The sequence below is a fragment of the Nipponia nippon genome, unplaced genomic scaffold, assembly GCF_047370975.1.
Source record: "Nipponia nippon isolate SJK-2023a ecotype South Korea unplaced genomic scaffold, ASM4737097v1 scaffold_14, whole genome shotgun sequence".
Classification (NCBI taxonomy): Eukaryota; Metazoa; Chordata; class Aves; order Pelecaniformes; family Threskiornithidae; genus Nipponia; species Nipponia nippon.
In genome coordinates, this window is record NW_028262330.1 from 2682621 (window position 1) to 2695677 (window position 13057).

General features: G+C 60.5%; 2 protein-coding genes and 1 long non-coding RNA gene across 8 annotated transcripts in view; 2 read left to right on the plus strand and 1 right to left on the minus strand.

Moving 5' to 3' along the window:
• ACSF2 (acyl-CoA synthetase family member 2) overlaps positions 1-7850 on the plus strand; it is a 40437-nt gene extending 32587 nt beyond the window's left edge. For all 3 annotated transcript variants that reach the window (XM_087750691.1, XM_087750692.1, XM_087750694.1), the window contains exons 11-16: positions 4945-5052; positions 5185-5336; positions 5700-5841; positions 7174-7284; positions 7477-7545; positions 7638-7850. In XM_087750691.1, the coding sequence (XP_087606817.1) occupies positions 4945-5052; positions 5185-5336; positions 5700-5841; positions 7174-7284; positions 7477-7545; positions 7638-7688 (633 nt within the window). In that variant the 3' untranslated portion in view covers positions 7689-7850. The remainder of the gene's footprint in view (positions 1-4944; positions 5053-5184; positions 5337-5699; positions 5842-7173; positions 7285-7476; positions 7546-7637) is intronic.
• A 411-nt stretch (positions 7851-8261) lies between these two features.
• On the minus strand, positions 8262-9629 carry LOC148056403 (uncharacterized). Its single transcript, XR_015703121.1, has 3 exons — positions 9492-9629; positions 9176-9238; positions 8262-8751 (listed from the first exon to the last, which is right to left on the minus strand). It is a non-coding gene; the product is annotated as an uncharacterized LOC148056403 (long non-coding RNA).
• A 212-nt stretch (positions 9630-9841) lies between these two features.
• On the plus strand, positions 9842-13035 carry RSAD1 (radical S-adenosyl methionine domain containing 1). 4 transcript variants are annotated; one of them, XM_087750411.1, is made up of 9 exons: positions 10097-10268; positions 11149-11282; positions 11362-11566; positions 11782-12012; positions 12106-12169; positions 12250-12397; positions 12470-12524; positions 12615-12718; positions 12793-13035. In XM_087750411.1, the coding sequence occupies exons 1-9, from the start codon at positions 10137-10139 to the stop codon at positions 13010-13012; spliced, it is 1293 nt and encodes a 430-aa protein (XP_087606537.1). In that variant the 5' UTR covers positions 10097-10136; the 3' UTR covers positions 13013-13035. The 4 variants fall into 4 exon arrangements, with proteins under 4 accessions (XP_087606536.1, XP_087606537.1, XP_087606535.1 ...); XM_087750409.1 differs by having other exon boundaries at positions 10101-10268; positions 11149-11192; positions 11647-12012; XM_087750408.1 differs by having other exon boundaries at positions 10105-10268; positions 11647-12012.
• Positions 13036-13057: the final 22 nt, after the last annotated feature.

A 13057-nucleotide genomic window follows, 5' to 3' on the forward strand; every position in this document is an offset into this window, starting at 1 on the left:
AGAGTGGAGCTTTCTTCCCTTGCAGACCGCAACCGATCCATGCACGACTTCTGACTTGCCCAAATGCTCCCCAGCCATGAGTCCCCCCTGTTCTCAAAATGGAAAATCAGCCCCACTCGGTGACAACATCCCTGCTTCTCCTTGGCCAAAGTGAGACCTCCCCATCCTATCCCACCTCGTTTTTGGGGAGGGCCTGACGAGTAGGTGGTTTCAGTAGCGGCAGAAGCTATGGGAATGTGCTGTGAGAACATTTAAAACGCAGCATGGAAGCAACAAGATCCTGGACTTCCAGCCATGTCTTCGGTGGGAGCTGAGTTCTCCAAATCCGTGGGGATGATACCTTTGCCCCTCGGTTTTTGCCAAGTTTCCTTCTCCAGCAGCTTTGAGCATTCAGGTAGCCCCAAACCAGTGGTTTTCCACCCTTGCAAGACTCTCTGCTTCTGCACATTTCCTCTCACTTTTTCCTTTTAATTCCACTTTTTCTAAATGCATTGGCACCCAGCAGCAGGGAGGATGGAGTTAATTACATAGCAAAGACCTTTTATCAAGCTGTGGATAAACCAGTAAGTAACTGCACATGCCTTTGCTGGTTGCCACTGGGCAATGCTTCTGACGTGCTGGCAGGACTGGGGAAATACTTGCAAGCCTCAAGACTTCTGCTCAGCCTGGAAAGAAGAGAAGCGGCTTTAACTCCAGACCACGAGGACCAGTTTGTCCTGACTGTGCAATAACAGGAGGTTAATTTTCAGCAGCAATCTTCTGGCCCGGGCAAGCTGGGTTGCCATTTTTGCAGTGGTCTCCTCCTGAGGCAAAGCCATTGCGTGCTACAACACAAAGACGGCGCTTTGGGCACCTGATATTTTTGGGAACTTTTTAAGCCCCATCCAAACTGGGACTGTCTGGCAGCTCTCCGGGTGGGGAGAAATGCCAAGAGGGTGGCCACCCTTGGAGGTTTGTCCTACAAGACCTGCTTGTTTGTGTCCTGACATTTTTGACACAAAGATGGTACTGTTGCTAGGGAAGGAAAGGAAATCTCAGTGTGACATAGGCTGGACGTGATCAGAAGTTGTTATTTTTGCAGCAGCAAAGTTGACCTGAAGGTTGAGGAATATTCCAATAAAATTTGGGATAGCAGGACATCTCCAAAGCAAGGAGACGCGTGTCCCCAGAGGACAGCAAAACTCAGGGTGGTCTTGGTAGAGAGCAGCTGAAGGAGGGAAGATCGTTGCTCAGTTGAGAATGCTTTGGAGCTGGCTGTGAAGGGAAGGGCTGGCGTTGAATTTGGTGGAGAAATCTGAGGCAAACACGGGTTTAGGGATAATTAGATCCATCCAGCATGTTGCACTGAGAGGGGTGCAAAGGGTCTCTTAGAGGTCCCTGAGCACATCTCTTGGGTTGCCAGTCTGCTTTCTGTTGTTCATTACGCCTTCTTTGAAGTCTGAAAATCCCTATTATTTCATGGTCAATTTGCTTCTTTTTTCCAAGGCCAATATTGTCTTCAGCAAAGCCGAGTTTCTGTAGGTTTTAGTTTGGTGGTTCAAGCCCTGCCCTTATCCTCCAGCGTGGCAGAACCAGAGGGCGGTGATGAGGGACGTGAAGATCCTCCCTGAGCATCGTTCAGGTCCAGGGGGGGTTTCCTCCACGGAGCTCGTGCCCTCCTGCAGCCCTGACCTTCTGCTCCAGTCCCACCCAGTGTAACCCCGCTTGGGGTACTGGTGGTCCTGAAGCCAGCCTTTTCATCGCAGCCTTTCAGCAGCAGCTGAGTGCAGAGGGAAGCGGGTGTTTTTATTGCTGTTGAACGCTGGGGAAAACCGAGGAGCGGAGAGCTAATGTGGCTCGTTCCAAGTTATGCAGTAAATAAGCAGCACGGTTGGGAAAAACCCAGGGTCTTCACAGTCCCCGCTCTCCCCACCAGATCAGTCTGCCTCCCAAATGTTTGCTAAGGAGACTGGAGTCTGATTGTTTTTACTTTATTTTTAATTTTTAGACACTTCCTTCTTCAGGCTGTTTTGCCTGTTCCGCAGTGGCCAGTGTTTAAACAGCGCTAGCAGGAAATGTTTTTGAAATGTGCTTTAAAAAACACAGTTCTGCTAAGATGTTCTTTTTATTCCTGGTTTAGACAGAGGCTTAGGATTCACAAAGAATGAATCTCTTGTCGGTAGGAGTAAGTTAGGCGGCAGTTTGTTTTGGAGCTGTCCTCGTCATTGCTGAAGGCAGGACTGGGCTGCTGGGCATTGGAGGGGTCACTTGTGGTCCTCACTGTGAAAAAGGCTTTCCAGTCAATTATATTCTGTACTCTCGTAGCTCCTCGCAAAGCCAAGGGTCCGAGCTGGACTCCTTGCCTCTGGAAAGCTTTGCTTTGACACAAGATATAGCTCCAGTGGAAATTATGGAGCTGATGCAGAAATTATTGGGTGAGGTTTTCTGGACTGAATTATACCAGATGACAAGGTTAGATGATGCTAAGTGTCCCTTTGGGTTTTGAAAGCTATGAATCTTTGCGGATATCTCCAAGCTTAAATCGGTATATGGGGTTTTGTGGAAGCGTTGTTTCATCTCGTGCATCACGAGCCGCGGCTGGGCTGGGACGACGGAGCTGCTGGAGGATGCTCCGCGCGTCAGATGAGGGTCAGGAAGAATAGCAGTGCTGGCACGAGGGCTTGCTCCAGCCACTGCTTGGGTCCTGGGCATGCCGATGGGGAAAACACTATCCCGAGAGAGAAATGCTACCTTGGAAAGGTCAGGAGCAACATCCCAGTGTCTGGCTGCAGAGAGCGGTGCTGGTGCAGGCAGGCTGGGAGGGGAAGGCAGCGATCGGGCAGCAGACTGAAGGCTGGAGGTTCAGACCCGCGTTGCTCTCCAGGCCGAGTCGGGAAGCCCGTTACTGAGGGTGTGAGGGTGTTTATGGGGACAAACCGCCAGCCAAGGCATGGACAGCCGGTGCTTGGGGTACACGGCACCCTGCCAGGCATCTAGAAGAGCCTGGTGAGCTGCGGCACCCGCAGCATCGTCCTGCCAGGGAGCTGCCTGCTGCTGTGTCCAATTAAACTGCTGGAGCGACCCGGGGAGGCAGAAGGGGTTGACTCAGGGCTTGGCCGGGATCCTGGGACCAACATTGCAATTCATCCAGCAGAGTAAAACAAAAAAACAAAGGCACTGGGATTTTTAATAAGTGTTTAAGATCTTGGATTTGTCTCCCGTCAGTCATTTGATCCAGCCACAGGACTCGTATTAGTGGGTAGGAGAGAAATCCTGTCTGAGCATTAGAGGCTGTAGGTTTCCAGCCTGGCCGAGAAGCTATCATTGCGTCTGGAAGAAGCCTATTTACAGTCGCTCCCTGTGGGTTGCCAGGCTCCTAGCAGAGCAGTTTGCACCAGATGGTCCCTGCAGCATCCTGGAGACGATCTCCGGATTCCTGGCTAAGAGGAGGGTCCCGCAAATCTCCAGCTCGGATTCACGCTGACCCCGGTGTAGTCAAACAAGAGCATCAGCCGTTATGACAGACTGTGCCCAACGTGAGATCCTTCAGCAGCCCCGAGCGGCAGAAAGCGCCAAGGGCTCCCACCAGTGTTATGTATAGCTCGTTCAGGATATTTGCATGCTTGTTCAGGGTGCTCCATCACGGTACTTTGCAAAGGCCCTCATTAATTTTGGGCGCAGCGCCTGGAGTTCGGCGAGCGCCGAGCAGCAGCCCTGACCGTGCAGACGTGCCCTTGCAGCCAGCGATGGAGCCCAGGCGTTTGCTCAGAAGGCACAGCCCAGGTCTGGGCGCCAAGGCTGTAGGAAGATGGTCAGGGCCTCTAGCAGTTCGGTGGGTCAGAGCTGCTCACGCGTCCGTCTGCAGATGTGGAGGAGAAAGGAGCAAACGCTCCCCGCAGCGGCTCATTCCCAGCCGTGCTCTCCCAGCAAAGCGGCCACCGGTGACATTAGTGGGTGGGAGAGAAACCCTGCCTGGTGACACACGACGTGCTGAGTGGGTTAGGGAGACCAGAGCAGTGCTCCAGCGTGTCCCACCGCTGAAACGCAGCTCCCAAGAGCTGGAGGTGAAGCAGCAGTTCCAGCGACAGTGCTGTCGGTGCAGCTCGGAGCTGCCCAGAGCCCCTCCTGCCCAGCTCCTGCTGTCTCGGCAAGCCACTGAGTTGGGCATAAAAAGCTGGAATTTTCCTCCGAGGAGAAGTGACCTTCAGCTGAGGTGACTCAGAGCCTGCCGTCGGGATTAGCGGTGAGGGAGGCTTAGCAGCGAGAAGCTTTTGTCCTGCTGTGAGGCTTTCGGTCTGTAAGTGCAGCTGCGCTGAGCGTTGTGCAGCCTCGTGATGCCTTTACGAGGGTTACAGGAGCTGATGTCTGCACAAAAGGACCTGGAGCAAGCAGCCATGCTGCGGGACACGCCGTCTCCCACAGGAGCCCACTGCTGGCTCCAAGGTTTTCCCAAAGCGACGGCCGATGTGCCCTGAGCTGTAGAAGATGCAAGGTGAACTCAGCACCTTGAGCAGATGGCTGCAAGGGCACCAAGGCAAAATCAGTGGCTGGCAGAGATGGTAGGGAGTCAACAGGACAGGGCTTGGAGAGACATAGGTTAAAACAGAGGAGGGCGAACCCTGGGGTCCTCTAAGAAAAGTAGTTGGGGTGGCAAAAGTACATGACGCCCACCGTGCTGTGGGTGGTGGGGGTCTGGAGCACAGCGATGGAGGTGAGGAAGGCTGTGGCAGGCAGGCGCAGCGCTGCTTTAGCTCCCGTCTCTCCAGGCCTCTCTGGCAGGGGTGTCTGGAGAGCCCCGTCCACGGGCCAGGAGAGCAGTGCTTGCCTGCGGCCGGAGTGACTTGTGAGAGCATCTTCGTCCCACCCCGCTCTCCCCTGTGGTCATCACTAGCTTCGTCTTTCCTATGCCTGGAGCTGTGCCATGCTCTTGCCCCCTGAGGCATGTTTCTCCTCTTGTGTTTGCAGGTTGCCTATGGAACCACAGAAAACAGCCCTGTCACCTTCATGGGCTTCCCCAGCGACAGCATCGCCAGAAGAACCGAGACAGTGGGATGCGTCTTTCCCCACACGGAGGTGACCACGACCCTCCCCGCCTGCTCCAGGCCCTCTGCCAGTCCGACCTCCCTGCCTGGTGCTGGAGTTGGGGCATGCCATCACGTCTGCCTCAGGCATCCCCTACTAAGCCCCCCTTCTCTTCCATTGCAGGCAAAAATTGAGGATCCGGAAACAGGGAAGTCTGTGCCTCTGAACACTCCCGGGGAGCTTCAGATCCGTGGCTACTGTGTCATGCTGGGCTACTGGGATGACCCCGCCAAGACGAGCGAAGTGGTCACTGCTGAGAAGTGGTACAAGACGGGGTGAGTCTGGGAACAGCCCTGCTCCTCCCGGTCTGATCTCTCCGTGAAACTTCGGATCAGCTTTTAGCACAGAGTCCTCGGTGCCAAGTGACCCTGGAGATGGGGACAGTCCCTTCGCTACTGGTGCGATGGGGGCTGTGGGGGTACACTGAGCCTTCCCCCAAGCCCTGATGTTTGTGTGGACGCTGCTGATGGCAATGTCTGGCTGTAGCAGGAGCTCTCTGATCTCTTCCCTGTGTTCCAGCGGCATCTCAGCCGTTACCCTCCGGATACCCCGACCTGGCCTCCAGACCAGGCTGGGTGGGAGCATCAGCCATTCTCCCACGCAGCTGGGACAGGACTAGGAGCGTGGTGTCATTGCAGGGACCTCGCGAGCCTGGATGAGCACGGCTACTGCAAAATTATAGGCCGTTGCAAGGACATGATTATTCGGGGAGGAGAGAACATCTACCCAGCAGAACTCGAGCAGTTTCTCCACACCCATCCCAAGGTTGAGGAGGTCCAGGTGAGCGGGAGGGAGGTGGGATGGGTGAGCAGCAATGGGTCCTGTGGTGGGAAACCTGTACACAAAGCTGCTGGGTCTGCTGCTTGGGACCTGGTTGTCTTCCCCTGTTTTCAGCGTCTCCTTTTGTGTAATCTTGGTTGGCGAGGGGGAGGGAGAGGCTGCTGGCAGGGAAGGGGCAGGCAGAGCTCCTGGCAGAGCTCCTGGCCTGGACATCGGTTCAGGCAATCCCCTCCTGCACCAGCTTCACCTCTGCAAAGTAGTGACTGTCCTTCTTCAGTTTTTAAACTGCCTGTCCACTTTCATAGCTCCCTCTGAAATTCTTACTTGGAAAGCACTCTGAAGGACAGTTTTTACTGATAATTAATGAATAAACTCCTAAATCCAAACCGACTCCTCCAACGACACCCTGGAGATGAGGAGTGAGACTTAGTTTCACCCCTTCGCAAGACAGCCATGATTTGCAGCACTGAGCAGCTGCTCCCAATCTGCTGGGATTGTTCTCCTCCAGGTTTTGTGCCAGACAAGTTTCCCCATAAATAAACCGCTTACTTAGTCAGTGTTGTGCCTGTGCCAGGCTCGCATCTCTCCTTGGAACAGTCCCAGTGCAGATGGGTTGCAAACCAGCCCTGTTTATGTAGTTTCTAGGGCTTTATGTCACTGCTCTGGCCTCAAAAGGATCGACGTGTCTCTAGGATTTCGAGATACCGGTTCAAGGCAGGGAGTGACAGTAGGACTCTTGTGAAATAGCGTGAGCAAACTTTAGAGAGAGATGGGGCTTGGGAAGCCCGTCCCCTGGTGTCACAGGCAGTGGTCTACTAAGATCTGCCATTATAAGGGTTTCAAACAATCCTTTAATTCGACTTCATCCCTCTCCTGCTGTTTCATCTGGAGATCCCAAAGCACTTGAAGCAGCCTCCCAGGTCTCCCTGTTGATTGTGAAACCTGCTGCCCCATTTACTGGGGAAGCAGAAGCACGCGGAGGGACGGCAGGTCCGTGTTGCACCCACGATGAGCCGCCGCCTGGCTGGTCTGACTCAGCCCTCGCTCCGGTGACTTTGCAAAACCAAAGGAAGGTGCTGGCGTCCGGGTGCCCAGCCTGCTCTGCCACCTTTCCTCTGGCAAACGCTTGGGAAGTCCTTCCAGGAGGGCTCGACGTCATGTAGCAAGCACCGGTGGGATGGTCAGGCAGCTCCAGCTGCCTTTACGCAGCCCCAGCCACGACTCCAGCATCCCATGATACGGGTCAGGGCTCGTGCCGTTTTTCCAGCACCCATACCCTGCGGGAGGAGAGGGATGTCCCCAGGGGTCACACCGTCCTTCTGTCCCAACCAGGTGGTTGGCGTGAAGGATTCGCGGATGGGAGAAGAGATCTGCGCCTGCATCCGACTGAGGGCTGGGCAGGACTGCACCGAGGAAGAGATTAAAGCTTTCTGCAAAGGGAAGGTGGGTCTCCCACTCTGAGCCCAGTAATTCAGTTCCCTGCCGGACCAGTACACCCAGTAGCTGCTGGGGATTTGCAGATGATAGTGCAGGGGTTTAGAGCGACTGGGGGTCCGGCCCTGGCTGGGGTGGTTCCCGCTGGGCAGGATACGCTGTTCCCAGCAGGTTGCGTAGCGGTTGGTTTTCCCTTCCCAGATCTCCCATTTCAAGATCCCGCGGTACGTTGTGTTTGTGGGTCAGTACCCGCTCACCGTCTCAGGCAAGGTAAGAGAGGGGCTGGGGCAGGGCAGGGGCCCTGGCCTCCTGTCCCGTCTCCTCTCTGAGTCGCTCCTCCTCCTCTCTGCGCTTTATTCCAGATTCAGAAATACAAATTGAGGGAGCAGATGGAGAAGCACCTTCAGCGCTGAGCTTGGGAAGGCAGAGTGAAAAAAGGGGATAAATCAGCCCCGCTTCAGCCAACTTCGCGTCTGCTTTTCACCTGTGCCTTGGGCTACGCGGCGGAGACCTTCGCTCCCCGACATCAGGCCGATGGCACTTTGTTAATAAAACAGAGCGCCTTTTTTTCCCCCGTTGGGTTTGTTTCTTTGCCAACAGCAATACCGCGGCGTGAGGAAGGGATGCTTATTTCTGGAGTTCTCTCCTCTCACTGAAAGACCTTACGAAGGTTTGAAAGTCTTGCACCTCCGAGCAATGTGGCTGCAGCCGTTTCAGAGGACTTTGTGGGCCCAACCAGATGCTGGTAGATATTTTACTGATATTTTAAGCCATAACAGCCTGGCCTGGCTTCCCAAGGTAGGTGAATGCCGTCTCTGCTGAGACCCCTAGGTCATATAACACAGCTGATGAACTCGAAATGAAGGGCAGGGGCTTTAGAGGGTGAGACTTTGCATGAGAAGGGGCTCCCTAAAGCTGGCTGGAAAAGCTCGCCCCGTTCCCACACCTCCCCGGGCCTTCTGACCCCACAAAGAAACTTCTCCGAGGCAGAGAGACTTGGCGTTGTTTATTTTGTTGTTTTGGACAAGACAGACAGTAAGGATTTTGCAGAAATACCAAAGTTCCTGTCCCGGCGGCAATGTGAAGCAGAGCATACGCCGGACAGCGTTTTACGGGAGTTCTTTGGTACCTCCCAACCATGAACACTACTCCGAGAAATGGAAGAGCAGAATTCCTCTTCCTTCCCGGCAGAAGTCTCCCACCCCAGCTGGGATGCAGATAACGTTGCTGCCAACTCTCGCCGACCTCCCGGCCACCTCCCTCCTGCTCCCTTCCCAGCTGGGCTAGCAGCAGGGCTAGCGGCCGGGCCTCCGCCTCCGCGCTGGGGCTTTCTCCGGCGGGTGGGGGGGAACGGTGCAACGGGGAGAGGGGTGAAGCGTCAGCGAGGTCTCGATCCCGGAGCTCCCAGCTGGACTGTGGGCTCTACCCATGGAAGCAGACCAAGTGGACAACACGTCCACAGTTCGTGCCTGCTTTCTGGAAGAAAAAAAACGGGATGGTTCGTGTCTGACCCTTTGCGGTGTCTCCCCAGCAAGTTCCTCCACTGTTCCCAAACTGCTCCTGGTGTCAGCGGGTTTCATCAGCTTTGCCTCTGCCCACCCCGGAGTAAGTGGGATGCGTGCAAGCACAGCTCAGCTCTCCTCCCTGCCCTGGTTTTAGGATCCTTATAAACCTTCCTTCCCGGAGGAGGAGCCGTTACCTGCGTGACAGCAGCCGCAGCCCGAGCTTGGGGATGCTGTGGACCTCTGGGTCTGGTGCCTAGGGAAGGACTTTTTGCCTTCCTTTGCTTCCCACAGCACTAACCCTGGCGCGGGCCAGGCTTGCAGAGCGAGGAGCTTCTGCTCTGGTTCCTGGCTGGTGGCCACCCTCTGCGCTGCCCAGAAGCGCCCCAGGTACTCACCATTTTTGGGGGGTTGCTGGTAAGAAATGAAGTCAGCGCTGGCTTGCAGGGGTAGACACACTGCTGAGAAACACAGCGAGCACCGGTCACAGCCAGCACACGGGGGTACCGCCCCCCCGTCACCCCATCCCTGCTCCCCGGAGCTCTGCTCGTGTCCCGGGAGCTGCACCCTCCGTGGGTCCGAGCCCCAGCAGAGCCTGGGTGCCCGGGAAGGTGTCCCTGCCATCCCCATCCCCTTCCCGAGGCACCTCCAGCCCTCGCAGGCCAGGCCACCTCCTGAGATGTCCCTTGGCCATCCCGGCCTGCCAATACTCACAGGAGGGGAACGGGCGTCCCTCATGGCTGGCAGCACGGCTTCAGTGCGCGGGGCTGCGGGCAGGCGCCAGGGCTTCTGCCCTCGCCCGTCCCCGCGTCCGGCTCTTATAGCGCGCGCTGCCAGCTCGGAAAATCCCGGCAGCTGGGGGCTCTTCCCAGGGAGGGAGGGTTACGTCAAGGGTGGGTTACCCCAAACCACCCCTTCCTGGCCTGGAAACAGGAATTTACAGCCGCAGCCTTTGTCATAAGCATTTCTCACTTCTCCGGGGCTATTCATAGCGCAAATTAAGAAAAAAAACCCCAAAACAACGCCTGGGACCGTCAGCAGCGGGTTTGCACAACCCTGCGCGGAGATGCGCCGCGGCCGCCTTCTCAGAACGGAAAATAAGTGGGAAAGTGGAAAAGTGAAACCCCCCCTGCAGCCCCGGCGGGGGAAGGCGATGCGGGGGGCAGGGCCCGGGGGTGTCCGAGCCCCTCGGGGAGGCCCCCGGCCCCCGGGGAGGGGGAGGCCCCCGGCCGCCGCCGCCGCCGGCATCGCCGCAGGACCCGGCGGGGGGCAGCGGGCGCTGCCCGCCCTCGCCCGTCCCCTCGCCGAGGCCGAGCCCCGGTGCCCGCCTCGGGGCGGTGCCGCAGCCGGCGGGGGCCGATGGCGGCGCGGGGGTGGCGGCGGGCGGCGGCGGCGGCGGCGGGGCCCGGCGGGGGCGGCCCGGGAGCGGGACCGGGAGCGGGTCCTGCCCCGGGACCGGCCGCCCCCGCCGCGGCCGCGCTCTACGTCCACGTGAGCGGGGGAGCCCGGGCTTGCACGCGTGGGGGTGCACAGGGACCCCGGGCTTGCACACATGGGGGGAGGGACCCCGGGGCTTGCACACGTGGGGGTGCACGGGGACCCCGGGGCTTGCACACCTCGGGGTGCACGTGGGACCTTGGGCCTGCACACATGGGGGTGCACGGGGACCCCGGGCTTGCGCACATGAGGGGAGGGACCCCGGGGCTTGCACAGGTGGGGGTGCACGGGGACCCCCGGGGCTTGCACACCTGGGGAGAGGGACCCCGGGGTTTGCATGTGTCGGGGTGTGCGCGGGGACCCTGGGCTTGCAGCTGTGGAGCGAGGGACCTACAGGCTTGCACACGTGGGACCTAGGGCTTGCACACGTGGGGCTACACAGGGACACGTGGGCTTGCACACCTGAGGGTGCATGGGGACTCCCGGCTTGCACACACAAGGGGAGGGAACCCAGGCTTGCACACATGGGGGTGCACAGGGACCCCGGGCTTGCACACGTGGGGGGAGAGACCGTGGGCTTGCACACATGGGGGTGCATGGGGACCCTGGGCTTGCACACGTGGGGGTGCACATGGGACCTTAGGACTTGCACACACTGAGGGGTGAATGTGGGACCCCGGGGCTTGCATGCGCGTGGGTGCATGCAGGACGCCGGGGCTTGCACACGTAGGGGAGCATCCCAGCCTTGCACGTGTCACGGGGCACACGTGGGGCTCCCCCGCCACGCATGCGCGTGGGGTGCTGAGGGGGTCCCCAACCTGCGCACATGAAGGCCGGCACCTGGGGGAGGTGGGGAGCGCCGGGGCTGTGCCCGCCCCCCCCAAATCGGGGTGCCGGGGGCGCGGCCGTCCCCCTCAGCCCCCCGTGCCCGCAGTGGCCCTACTGCCGCAAGCGCTGCTCCTACTGCAACTTCAACAAGTACGTGGTGCCGGCGGTGGACGAGGCGGCCGTGCGGGCCTGCCTGGTGCGGGAGGCGCGCACGCTGCTGCGCCTCGGCCGGGTGCAGAGGTGGGTGCATGGGGGGGCTCCCCGGGGGGGGGCGCGGGGCCCTGTGGCGCCCGCAGCCTCCCCACCCTCTGCCCCGCAGCGTCACCTCCGTCTTCTTTGGCGGGGGCACCCCCAGCCTGGCCAGCCCCGGCACCGTTGCGGCGGTGCTGGAGGCCGTCGCGGGGGCTGCACACCTCCCTGCCGACGCCGAGGTCACGCTGGAAGCCAACCCCGGCTCCGCTGGCACGCCGCGCCTCGCCGGCTTCAGGGCGGCCGGTGTCAACCGCCTCTCCATCGGCGTCCAGGTGAGAGGGGCTCTGCCCCGGCCCATCCCACCCGCTGCAGCCCCTCCGCGCCCCCCGCTGCCACCGCGCTCCCTCCGCAGTCGCTGGACGACGCCGAGCTGCGGCTGCTGGGCCGGGAGCACACGGCGGCGGAGGCGCGGGCGGCCGTGGAGGCAGCGCGGGGGCTCTTCCCCGGCCGAACCTCCATCGACCTCCTCTTCGGGCTGCCGGGGCAGAGCCGGGGCGCCTGGGCCCGGGGGCTGGAGGCGGCGCTGGGGCTCTGCGACGACCACGTCTCCCTGTACCAGCTGACGCTGGAGCGGGGCACGGCGCTGGCGGCACAGGTCTGGGGGGGGGCCCTGCCCGCGCCCCCCCAGGACCTCCTGGCCGACATGTACCAGGCCGCCCGCGCCGCACTGGTGGCCGCCGGCTTCCGCCACTATGAGGTCTCCAATTTTGCAAGGAAGGTGGGGTGCCCGCCATGCTGTGTCCCCCCCCCCCCCCGCTGCGCCACCCCCCAGCGGGCTCAGCCCCCTCACCCATGCAACGCTCTCCCCCAGGGCGCTCTCAGCGCTCACAACCTCTCGTACTGGCGGGCCGAGCAGTACATCGGCGTGGGGCCGGGTAAGCCGGGGTGACAGGGGGGCTGTGCGTGGCCACGTGTGCCCCCTGAACCCCGCCGTGTCCCCCCCTCGCCACCGCAGGGGCGCACGGGCGGTTTGTGCCGTGGGGCGAGGGCGGCTGCAGGCGGGAGGCCCGTGTCCAGACGCTGGAGCCCGACGCCTGGATGCGGGAGGTGCAGAGGCAGGGGCACGGGACCAGGAGGCGGGTGGTGCTGAGCCCGCTGGAGCAGTGAGTAGGGGGCTCCCCAGCCTGCACCCCCTCCCCTGCCGTGCGGCCCCGCAGCTCTGCATCTGCCCGCAGGCTGGAGGAGGTGCTCGCCCTGGGACTGCGCACGGACGAGGGCGTCACACGGGAGGTGAGGAGCCACATGTGGGGGAACCCGCCATCGACTTGCCGCTAGTAACGACGCATCACTAACGGCCTTCTCTGCACCCTGGGTGTGCAGCGCTGGGGACGCTTCTCCCCCAATCTCAGCCTGGAGGCCGTGTTTGGGGCGCCGGGGGAGGCGAGGGCCCTGCAGGAGCAGGGCTGGCTGGTGCTGGACGGCGGGTGAGCCCCGGGGGCGCGCTGGCGGCGGGGGGCTCCTGCACCGAGCCGGGGCTCAGCCGCCGCTGCCTCCCCAGTGGCCTGCGGTGCACCCGGGAAGGCCTGGCCCTGCTGGACTCCCTGCTGCCCGGCCTGCTCTGCCAGCTGCAGCACCGCTGGGCCCTGCCGGCGCGGCCTGCAGCGGGGGCTGCACCGGGCTGTGGCGGCGGGGCCCTGAGGAGGACCCCGACGGGGGACAGGACCGGCGGCGAGGCTGCGGGGCGCGGCGGGGTTGTACGCGGCGACAGTGGAGAATAAACTAGGAGAGCGGTGCTGGCTGAGAGGGGCGTGGGGGCTACGACT

What these genes read in the sequence shown, in the direction of transcription:
- RSAD1 (XM_087750408.1), top strand. Translation starts at nt 10,137, where the DNA reads ATGGCGGCGCGGGGGTGGCGGCGGGCGGCGGCGGCGGCGGCGGGGCCC. An exon ending in CGGCCGCGCTCTACGTCCAC is followed by an intron (nt 10,269 to 11,148) that starts GTGAGCGGGGGA and finishes CCGTGCCCGCAG; the next exon opens with TGGCCCTACTGCCGCAAGCG. An exon ending in GCCTCTCCATCGGCGTCCAG is followed by an intron (nt 11,567 to 11,646) that starts GTGAGAGGGGCT and finishes CTCCCTCCGCAG; the next exon opens with TCGCTGGACGACGCCGAGCT.